At 43.5% G+C, this 10,954-nt stretch overlaps 1 protein-coding gene and 1 long non-coding RNA gene across 2 annotated transcripts; both read right to left on the bottom strand.

Moving 5' to 3' along the window:
* On the bottom strand, window positions 1–911 carry LOC149320938 (uncharacterized). Its single transcript, XR_016280392.1, has 3 exons — window positions 765–911; window positions 123–190; window positions 1–36 (listed from the first exon to the last, which is right to left on the bottom strand). It is a non-coding gene; the product is annotated as an uncharacterized LOC149320938 (long non-coding RNA).
* A 4,322-nt stretch (window positions 912–5,233) lies between these two features.
* On the bottom strand, window positions 5,234–9,985 carry ATP6V1G2 (ATPase H+ transporting V1 subunit G2). Its single transcript, XM_089513928.1, has 3 exons — window positions 9,786–9,985; window positions 8,922–9,022; window positions 5,234–7,128 (listed from the first exon to the last, which is right to left on the bottom strand). Exons 1-3 carry the CDS (start codon window positions 9,865–9,867, stop codon window positions 6,955–6,957), a joined length of 357 nt encoding a protein of 118 aa, XP_089370054.1. The 5' UTR covers window positions 9,868–9,985; the 3' UTR covers window positions 5,234–6,954.
* Window positions 9,986–10,954: the final 969 nt, after the last annotated feature.

Here is a 10,954-nt window from a genome sequence, read left to right as displayed (position 1 = left end):
GGAAGGACCCCGCGGTTTTTTTGTCTAACTCAGTGCCTGATTAAAATAATAGTAATCGGGTTTTGTTTTTTGCCGAGGAAGCTATGTAATTTTTAGCACGCGGAAATTCAGTTCGTACTTACGGCGTGCGTTCTGGAGTATTCAATAGTCGTCAGATATTTGTTTTGGTGCAGGCGTTTGCAGTGGTCACCTATAAGGGAAATAAATATACTAACTATGCAAAGAGCTCTTTTGTAGAGTCTCTTTGAGACTCAGAAAGAAGTTGGCAGCATGAGCTTTCCTAAGCTTCAGTCTATGTCCAAATGCATTTGAGTAGACCTAAGTTTAGGAAAACTCATGCTGCCAACTTCTTTCTTTCAGTGAGTCTCAAAGGTGCTGCAAGATCTCTCTACATCATCATCATCATCATCACTATTATATACTTGCTATTGCTATATTACAGGGGTAGGTAGGCAACCTTTTTGAGCCGGGGGCCGGGTTGCTGTCCCTCAGACAACTGGGGGGCCAAAGCCAAAAAATAAATAATTAAACAATTTTTAAAAAATTAATTAAATAAATAAAAAATTAGCACTGCCTGGTACTCTCTTCATGCAAAGCCTTTCAAAACGCAGTTCCCCCCAAACCATTCACAGCCTCAGGAGTTGTAGTCTGGTGAGGCTCCAGAGCGCTCCAATAAACCTGGCTGAAAGGCCTTGCCAAGCTACAAATCTCAGGACTTTGCAGGATGGAGGCATGGCGGCTAAAGTGGAGTCAAACTGCTTTACCTCTGCAGCGTATCTGGAAGACCAGGCGCATGCGCATCTGATGACCGAAATAGGGATTAATATGACCATCATCATCACCATCCATCACCATCCTCCTCCTCAGTCATCCCTCCTTGTTGTTGTTGTTCCATCATTATCCTTCCTCCTTCATCTTCTCTTCCTCCTCCCTCCATCTCCTCCTTCCTCTTCTCAGTCCTCTTCCTTTCTCCTCCTGTCTCTTCCCCATTTTCTTCCCTCCTTCCACTTCTTCTTCCTCATTCCTCTTCCTTCTTCTTCCTCCTCCTCCTCCTACTTTTCTCACCTCCTCCCTATTCTTCCTCTTCTTCTTCCTCCTTCCTCTCCCTCTTCCTTGTCCTTCTCCTTCCTCTTCCTCCCTCTTCCTCTTCCCCCTCCCTCTTCTTCATCTTCCTTCTTTTTCCTCTTCCTCTCTCTTCCTCCTCCCTCTTCCTTCCTCCTCCTCCTCCTCCTCTCTTTTCCTCTTTCCTCTTCCTCCCCTTCTTCCTTCTCTGCTTCCTTCATCTCTCTTTCTCTTCCTTCCTCCCCTTTCCTCTTCTTCTCCTCCCTCTTCCGTCTCTTTCCCCTTTTTCCTCCTCTTCTTGCTTCCTCCTTCCTCTCCCTCTTCCTTGTCCTTCTTCTCCTTCCTCTTCCTCCCTCTTCCTATTCCCCCTCCCTCTTCTTCTTCATCTTCCTTTTCCTCTTCCTCTCTCTTCCTCCTCCCTCTTCCTTCCTCCTCCTCCTCTCTGTTTTCCTCTTTCCTCTTCCTCCCCTTCTTCCTTCTCTGCTTCCTTTATCTCTCTTTCTCTTCCTTCCTCCCTTCCTCTTCTTCTCCTCCCTCTTCCGTCTCTCTTTCCCCTTTTTCCTCCTCTTCTTGCTTCCTCTTCCTTCCCTCCTTCCTCCTTCTTTCCTATTCTTCTTCCTCCCTCCTAGTCCTTCATCCTCCTTCTTCCTTTTCCTCCTTCTCTTCCTTTCCTCCACTTCTTCTTCCTTTCCCCCTTTTCCTCCTCCTCTTCCTTTTTTCCTCCCCTCCTTCCCCCTTCTTCCATCTTTCCTATTCTTCCTCCTCCTCCTCCTTCCTTTTCCTCCCTTTCTTCCTTCTCCTCCTCCCTCTTCTTATCGTTCCTCTTCCTCCACTTTCCTCTTTTTCCTCTTCTTCCTCTCTCTTCCCTCCGGAGAGAGAGGTCTGGGGGAGGAAAGGTCGCGAGGGAGCCCAGGACGGCGGCCTGCCAGGTCCTGGGCTCCGTTGCGGCCCTTCCTCCCCCAGACTTCCCTCCAGGAACACAACATGGTGCCCGGAGCGGCGCGGAAGCTGCGGAGGGGACGGCAATTGGTGGCAGGACCGGGCTGGGGCCGGTCCCAAGGCCTCGCTGGGCCGGATCCAGCCCGCGGGCCGTAGGTTGCCAACCCCTGCTATATTACTATTATATCCAAATGCATCTGAGGAAGTAGCGTTAAGTCTAGGAAAGCCCATGCCAACTTTCCTTCAGTGAGTGTCAAAGGTGGTACAAGATCTCCCTGTGGACTGATTCTACTGACTAACATGGCTATATCTTTGTATATTACTATGGGTTTAAGTCTAATCACTGTGGCCTAATAGTGGGTCACTTTGAAACAGAGTTGAGGGGGAAAACACTTTTAAACACACACACAGAATAAAAAGGGTTTTAAAAATTATTTAAACAACCTCTCTCTCTTTTTCAATAATATGTACCATTGCACCAATATATGACTATATTGGAAAATTAAGTAGCAAAATGCTGTTCAGATGTTATGGATGCTTTTGTTGTCTATCTTCAAGTCATTTCTGACTTATGGCGACCCTATCATGGGGGTTTCTGGGCAAGTTTATTCAGAGGGGGTTTGCCATGGCCATCCACTGAGACTGAGAGAGTGTGACTTGCCTAAGGTCAACCAGTGACATACATGGCCGAGAGGGGAATCAAACCCTGGCCTCCAGAGTGGTAGAATTCAAAGATACAGCCGTGTTAGTCTATAGAATCAGAACATAGCACCTTTGAGACTAACTGAAAGAAGTTGGCTGCATGAGCTTTCCTAGACTTCAGTCTACTTCCTCAGAGGCATTTGGTGGACTCGTCTCCTGGTCTCCAGAGTCATAGTGCAATGTTCCAACCACTACGCCATGATAGCTCTCAGTAACTGTTCTTTTAAAAGTTTTCCTTTAAAGCAAGTTGTTTTGGTTGCACTTAGGTTTAAGCCATCCAACCCTGATTTAAAATAAACTCACAGGCAGTTATCAAAGCTCTTTTTCAATACAGTAGTCTCTTTTTAAACCATTTCCTCTTGTCCTCTAACTGGAAGTTGTTGTTTTTTTAAACAGCACTGGCACTGAGAAGTGGAGTTGCTGAAGAGAGTTCCAGCACTTTTAATGGTTGTGTAGAAGAAGGGATTTCAGCAGGTGTTGCTTGTCACATAACCAGATAACAAGCAGTGTGTGTGTTTCTGTGTGCCTTCAAATAACTTCTGACTTATGGTGATCCTAAGGCAAAACTATCATGGGATTTTCTTGGCAATATTTGTTCAGAGGAGGTTTGCCATTGCCTTCCCCTGAGGCCGAGAGCATGCATATCACAGAGTTGGAAGAGACCCCAAGGGCCACCCAATCCAACCCTCTTCTGCCATGCAGGAACTCTCAATCAAAGCATCCCTGACAGATGGCCATCCAGCCTCTGTTTAAAGACCTCCAAAGAATGAGACTCCACCACTCTCCAAGGGAGTGTGTTCCACTGTCGGACAGTTCCTCCTAATGTTGAGGTGGAATCTCTTTTCCTGGAGCTTGCATCCATTGCTCCAGGTCCTAGTCTCTGGAGTAGCAGAAAACAAGCTTGCTCCATCCTTCATATGACATCCCTTCAAATACTTAGAGCTATCATATCACCTCTTAAGCGTCTCTTCTCCAGGCTAAACATACCTAGCTCCCTAAGTCTCTCCTCACAGGGCATGGTTTCCAGACCCTTCACCATTTTGGTCTCCTCTGGACACACTCCAGCTTCTTCTCAACATCCTTTTTGAATGTGTGACCCCAGGTCACCCAGTGGGTTTCATGGCCAAGCTGGGAACTGAACCCTGGTCTCCAGAGTTGCAGTCCAACACTCAAACCATTAGCAATACTGGCTGAAATTCCCTCTTCTGCACAACCATTAAAGGTTCAAAAACTGTCTTCAGTTTTAATCGTGACTGGCAATTCATTATTGCACTGGGAAATAATGAGATTTTGCTGTAGCTTATCCCACAACAGTCAGCCCTTTATATCCACAGATTCAAGCATCCATGGCTTGAAAATATTCACAAAAATATACATTCCAAAAGGGTCCTACCCTATTGTCTATAATGGATCTTGATCATCCACAGATTTTGGTATCCACAGGGGGTTCCTGGAATCAAACCACAGCAAACAACAAGGGTCCACTGTAAATTGCTGTGTGTGCCTGACAAGGAAGGTTAATCGAAGGTATACAGCCAGAATCCCTTACTGAGCATATGTGAACAGCAAAACAGAGAGAAATGTGGGGAGCTGTTAAGCTTCCTTCATACAGCTGCCTAGCATGTTAAAAACAACAAGAACAACCCAGATCCACCTAAATGGAAATCATAATAAAATTTAAGGCTGATGAAAGAAATAAAAAATTTCATGTTGCATTAATTTCAAAGGACATCTTTGACTGGTTTCTAGACAGTTCCAAATGTTTTTTGTTTACTTATGGAGGGCTTACCTGGCTTGGTTGTTTCATTTCATATGTACATATTGTTAGTTTTTAATAAAAACCTTTTTGAAACATGTTGCAGCACGCTTATTTTCTGTGGTATAGGAACCCATCCCTGTTATTTCTCTGTTGTTCCTGCTTCTGGTACCAAATTTTCTGTTAAAGCAATGCCTAGGAACACATCTATTTCATTATCAAAAGATATTTGTATTGTTAAAGTAGAAAATGTTGAACTGTTCATAATGTATTTCCACAAACGTTTGTATAGATCTTGTTAAATAGTGCAAGACAAACGTTCAACAGGAGACCTTCTCCAACTCCCACAGCTTGCATTCAGTGTAGCTAGACCTGTACTGGTGTTGAATTTCTACCTGTTATTCTGCATATCTTAAAAGGACAAGAGCAATCCCAGGTAAAAATACAAAAATGGAAAGCAAGGGATGACACTGTCATTATTTCATCTTGAAATGTTCAAATACAAGCTCTTCTGTATCTATTAGAAGCATTTCACATCAGTAAAATTTTCATATTCAGGACATATCTTAGGCCTAAATCTTATAGTTTTGTATTCCTGTCTGTATTTCGGGGTGGCGAAACTGTGTTCATGTTGATTCTGGCAAACTTATCTGCTCTGAATAGCATGGCCAATAATCAGGAATAATAGGAGTCATGATCCAACAAAGTATGAAAGATTACATGTTTTTAATTCTTAGCAATAGCAAGTACATTTCTATACCACTTATCAGTGCACTTAAGCACTCCCTAAGCAGTTTACAACTTTAAGCTAATTGTTTTTGTGGTTTTTTTGGGCTATGTGACCATGTTCTAGAACAGTTTGTTCCTGATGTTTCGCCAGCATCATGACAATATTGAACTCTTATAACTGTGCAGTGTTGATACATGCTCAGTGCAGAAGGAAAAGATGAAACAATTACACAATGTCTTCATACCGGAGGGTCGAGGGCAAGGAGTTCGCAGCTTGGAAGTATGTAAAGTGGAATGTAGGTGTAACATCTGCTGTTGCAATAAGGCAAAAATGTATAAATAAACAAATAGCTTTAACTTGATGGATACTGCCCCTCTGCCAGCAAAACTAGGTGTTCTCCTGCTCCACTGCTGTGTAATAACCACCTGTCATCAATTTTAATCATATCACTTTTTATTCATCATAGCGCACTTTAAAGTGACAATTGATATATATCCAGTTGTAAACAAATAAGTGGGATGGAAAGGATAAGAACAGCAAACATTGGAATACAAAGACAAGGAGCCACATTTTCAGCACAGAAACATACCAGCAGGACAGTAAGGGGCATTCCTAGAACCACATATTTATGACAAACACTCCTTTATGCCATAAGGAGGGGGAGCTATATGGATAGAGGGATCCAGAATTGTTATGTAGAAGAGAATAGACCCATACTGTAGGTATAACAGACCTTTTCAGATTACATAGGTATAGCAGTATGATCCCACCTTAACTGCCATGCCTGCATCTTGTGGAATCCTGAGATTTGTACTTGATGAGATACTAGATCTCTCTGGATAAGAATTCTAAAGAAAACACCCACCGATTGTCACAATTTGGCAGGGAAAGTCCCAATTAATCTTTCGTCATCCCACTTCTTCAAGAGTTATTAAAATGTCCCAGTTTCTCTCCTCCCAAGATCTCCCTTTGTCCTCAGCTTACTTCAGTTGCTGCAGACTAGTTCAAAATGCAAAAATAATTTGCACTAAATTAACTCAGTAGCAGAGAAAGAAGAGAAGGGAGAAGGATATTGCCCTTCCCAGTAGGCTCATATAAAAGCAAACTGCTGCAGCACCTCCTGGCCTGTGTGTTCTTCCTCACTAATAACATTTTTCCACACTATGAAATCTTGACCACACTATGATGTTGCATGGCCACATGTGTCCCTGTTTTCATCTGTAAAATGATGGGAAGGGGGATATGAAATATCATTCCTTAAAGTGCACATTAGACAATTTCATAAGGTGCAGATAGGGCAAGTAAGGTGGAATCATAGCACCATAACTGCAGAGTGTGAAGGGATCTTAACTCTGGAGGTCTTCACTCCTCTTAGGAATAGTAGCAAAGACTGAGGGAGCAAAATTACAAAGCCCATTGAAAGATTAAAATCTGTGGCATGTCTTTCCAGTGAGTGCTAAAGGCATCTAGGACATTTCTGAAGAAAATCCCCACAGACTCCATGATCGTAAAACCTACAGAGTGGCAATCCCATCAAGCAAGATTCACAGCTTTGATATGACAAATTATTAAAAACAATTGATGGACATATTCAAGGGGCATTAGATCAAATAAGATTCAATCAAAGCTTGGGCACAGGTGGAGATCTGATATTTTGGGGGGACATCAAGATAGACCCATTGGGATCAGGAGCCTATGGGATTTATACAGGACATGGGTCAGGAAGATTTTCTTGGCAACCCAATGGAAGTGGTAGCCTGGCTCCCTAGATCGCTGCACGGTAATTGAGGTGGATTTGGGGCCGCACATCCCAAACAATGGTGAGAAGTTGGCGCAGGACCCGATCCTTGCCCCGGGCTTGTCCACCCTGCATTGCCTGCAGTTTCTTCCGGGTCTGTGCCTCCACCTCAGCAGACAAGTTCCCCTGAGAGCCCAGCGCCTGGAGGGAGGAGAAAGGAGAAGATCAGTAGGGTTACTCTCAAGTTATGATAATGACTTGTCTCTCACAACCCTGCAATCCATAGTCCAGTTTAAAGATAGGAAGAAAAAGAAGAAGGAACAGCAAAGGTCTTGAAATTTCCCATGACATCAGTCAACATCTGGACAGTAGAATGAGCTGGGTACATATATCACCTGGAGTCCATTCACACTATATAATTATAGCGCTATTATTCCACTTTAACTGATGAGGCAATATCCTATGGAATATTGGAATATGAAGTTGAAGGAGGAGCATTTCGAATTCTCAGAGAGCTCTAGTTGCTCACTAAACTACAAACCTCAGGATTCATGGGATGGCCCCATGACAGATAAAGATATAGTGCTATAAACCTAGAGGACACCAAGGGCACACTGTATATTCAAACATTGTGCAAACCTGGCTGCGTCCACACTGCAGAAATAATCCTGTTTGATACCTCTGCTCTGCTCTGGAGCCACCACAAACTACAAGTCCCAGAAGTCCATAGCATTGTGCCATGGCAGTTAAAGAAGTGTAAAATCAGATTATTTCTGCAGTGTGGATGCAGTCCCTATTATTTATTCATTTATTTAGGTTACATGTAAGAGACCTTAGGCAAGTCAGATGCTGTCAGCCTCAGGGGAAAGCAATGGCAAAACTCTTTTGAACAAATCTGGCCAGGAAAAACCAGTAGAGTTTATCAAATGAAGGTGATTGGTAGTTTATCCTGTGGATATCCTGGGACAATCACATAATTACTAAGGGAAAGTGAATTGAATGCTCAATTGTTGATTGTTAAAAACTAACACCACATACATACATGCATCAAATAAACTCATGGGAATCTCAGCAATGTACATGTGAATTTTTAAGTCATCTGTAACGTCACCTTGCAAGCTTATAAATGTTGATCCTCTTTGCTCCAGAGACAGACTGCCAGGCTATTCTCTTCTGGAGGGGAGGGAACTGCCTTGATCAAGGATAACAATCTTTCCACACAAATTCAGGTAATAAACTGCAATCTACGTACACTTGGGGAGTCACAGAGATGTCACTACATTTGGGGTCATCTGGTGCACATCTCATGGCGCCACCCCCCCCCCCCATTGACCTCCTCCCATACAGAATCCTTAGTAATGTTTTTTGTACTAATTTACTCATAAATCGTAATTCCCATATATCACTAAATGTGATGGTAATCGTTGTGACATAAACAACTAGCAGTATTAAATTATGCCTTTAAATTACAATATCATCTGCACAGGAAAAAAATGTTGTCACAGATACATAGATTCATGTGGTTAAAGGGAAAATTTGGTAAAATGTGAAGTTTTAAAATATTTTTAATTAAAATTATTTTTTTTAAAAAATAAAAATTAAATTAAAATTTGAAATTATAAATTTTAATTTAAAAAACTGGGGCCTCCACTGAGCTTCAGCCCACTCCCACCATCTCTTAAAGCATTTTAAAGGGACACAGGTGAATGTCACAGCCCGTTTCTGCCCAAATGCAGGTGTTTCAGGAGCAGTGTGGTGTCACCCCTTCTTAGGGGGTCACCTGGTGTGGTTTGCACCCATGCATGGTGGAAACTGATCTCTTACTGATCTCTCACTTTCCCCCTACTTATATTATCATCATGTCTCTAAATAACCTGTTTCCCCAAAATAAGACATTATTACTTCTGAAAACCACCCTCCGATGCTTTGCTCCTCACCTGATGAAACCCCCAAAACACACTCCCCCCAAACCCTATCTCTGCCCCACATCTCACCGCCTGCTGCTTCTGCTGGAACTCCCTCTCCCGCTCCATGCGGTATTGCTCGATTTCAGCCTGGGCTTCTTCCTTGGCCTGCTTCAGCCGCCGGGCCTTCCCTAGGATTTAGGACAGAATAAGTAGGGAAGAGAGAGAGAGACACACACACAGAAAAGGACAAGCTGGAGACCCTCTTTCTAGATCTCTTTTAATGGTAGGAAGGGGAGCAGAGGACCACCCTAGGCTTCACATATGGGCTGAATCACATCAGTCTTGACAACTAGTATATCAACAATGATTCCGAGATGCTGGTCCTCCTGATGTTTTTGACTTCATCTCCCAGAATCCTTACCCATCTTGGCCAATGGCCTTGGACTTTGGGAGCCTTGGGGCCCAAACAGACAGGCCAAATTAAAGCTGCTTCGGGTCACTTTGGAGGCATGCTGTTACAGCATACCTCCCAAGTGACCCGAAGCAGCTTTATTTTGGCCTGTCTGTTTGGGCCCATAGTCCCAAACATCTGGAAGGCCAAAGTTTGGGCATCACTGCTCTAGGATACAGCTGGGGGGATTTTCTTTTGCCCTCCAGATGTTTTGGACTTCACCTCCCAGAGATCCCAGTCATCATGTCATATCCTATGGCAAGGGATTATGGGAAGTACAGTTGAAAACATTCAAGAGGGCAAGCTTCAATGTCACAGAAAACATCTACCTCTCTCCACACCTTTCCAGTATCTAGAGTTGCTTCCCCCCCCCCCCCGATCTCACCCTACAATAATACCCCCCACACACATTTTTCAGGAAATGTTTGTTCCTCAGACCCAAACCTTATCAACATATAATCGTCCAGATCCATCCTCAGAAAAGAGGGCTCTCTGCTTACGTTTCCGAGCCTCTGCCACCTTCTCCGCAGCCCTCTTCTCAGCCTGCAGCAGTTGCTGGATTCCCTGGGTCTGGCTGGCCATGGTTCCCTAGCAAAGATGCTCAGAGCATCTAAGCCTCCTCCTGCATCTCCTGAACTGGGTACCACATCCTGCTGAAGCAGCTCCAGGGCCCTAGTGCCTCCTTTTCTTCGGCCTATTCTGTCACTGCTTTGCAAGTGCAGGGCGACCGGATGTCATAACTGCAAAGGAGAAGAAGGCATCACAAAATGTAGGCCGTTCTGGAACATTACAAAATAAAAACTAAAAACACTCATATAAATATAGAGTCATTTCACGTGGTTGATTTTAGAGCTATATTACATGTACTGTATTTTATTACAAAAGTCCACCAAACAGTGATACCTTTTATTGGCCAACCGAAATGCACAATATACTTGTTGCAAGCTTCGAAGTGCCATTGGCTTCTTCATCAGCCAAGATGTTACGAACCAAACAGGAGGGGGGAAAACATGTTAGATGCCTGCATTTTGTTGTTTGTGTCCTTACTTAAGATGGTATGAGGAGGGTAAATTTTGCAGGCTGGCTCCTCCTCCTCCTCCTCCTGGCCATGTGGGAAAATTTAAAGTCTTTTATTTCTTGATTATTTTAAAGTCTTGTATTTGATGTTCTGTGCCTTCAAGTTGTTCCCGGCTTATGGTGATCCTAAGGCCATAGGGTTTTCTTGGCAAGATGTCTGCAGAGGAGGTTTGCCAATGGCCTTCCCTTGAGGCTGAGAGAGTGTGACTTGCCCAAGGCTGAACTAGGAATCGGACCCTACTCTCCAGAGTCATCAAACCACTACTACTGTGTTTTATCATGTACTCCACCAATTTTTCCCCTCTTTAACTTGTATTTGTTAAAATGCTTGCAACATGCTTCTACACATCCGAACAAGACAAATGCTTAAAATTGTGCTTTAGTAGCAACAAACTCTTGACTAAATCTGCCTTTAATTATTCCTTTCATTTTCCCATCGAAATTAAGGGAGAAAACTCTTCAATGTTTGCATTGTGTCCTCAAGCAGCCCCTTGCCTAACATGTTTGTTGTCCTTTCCCCCCTCTGAGAAACAAATGCACCTTGAGCTCTGGGGTCGAGTCTTGTCCATGGCTGGTGGTCCGAGGAAATCAT

The sequence above is a fragment of the Sceloporus occidentalis genome, unplaced genomic scaffold, assembly GCF_023333645.1.
Source record: "Sceloporus occidentalis isolate IW3139 unplaced genomic scaffold, rSceOcc1.0.p SCAF_1, whole genome shotgun sequence".
Classification (NCBI taxonomy): Eukaryota; Metazoa; Chordata; class Lepidosauria; order Squamata; family Phrynosomatidae; genus Sceloporus; species Sceloporus occidentalis.
This window is presented reverse-complemented; position numbering and strand designations above follow the sequence as displayed.

What these genes read in the sequence shown, in the direction of transcription:
- ATP6V1G2 (XM_089513928.1), bottom strand. Translation starts at nt 9,867, where the DNA reads ATGGCCAGCCAGACCCAGGGAATCCAGCAACTGCTGCAGGCTGAGAAG. An exon ending in GGTGGCAGAGGCTCGGAAAC is followed by an intron (nt 9,023 to 9,785) that starts GTAAGCAGAGAG and finishes CCTAAATCCTAG; the next exon opens with GGAAGGCCCGGCGGCTGAAG. An exon ending in TCCAGCAGAAGCAGCAGGCG is followed by an intron (nt 7,129 to 8,921) that starts GTGAGATGTGGG and finishes TCCTCCCTCCAG; the next exon opens with GCGCTGGGCTCTCAGGGGAA.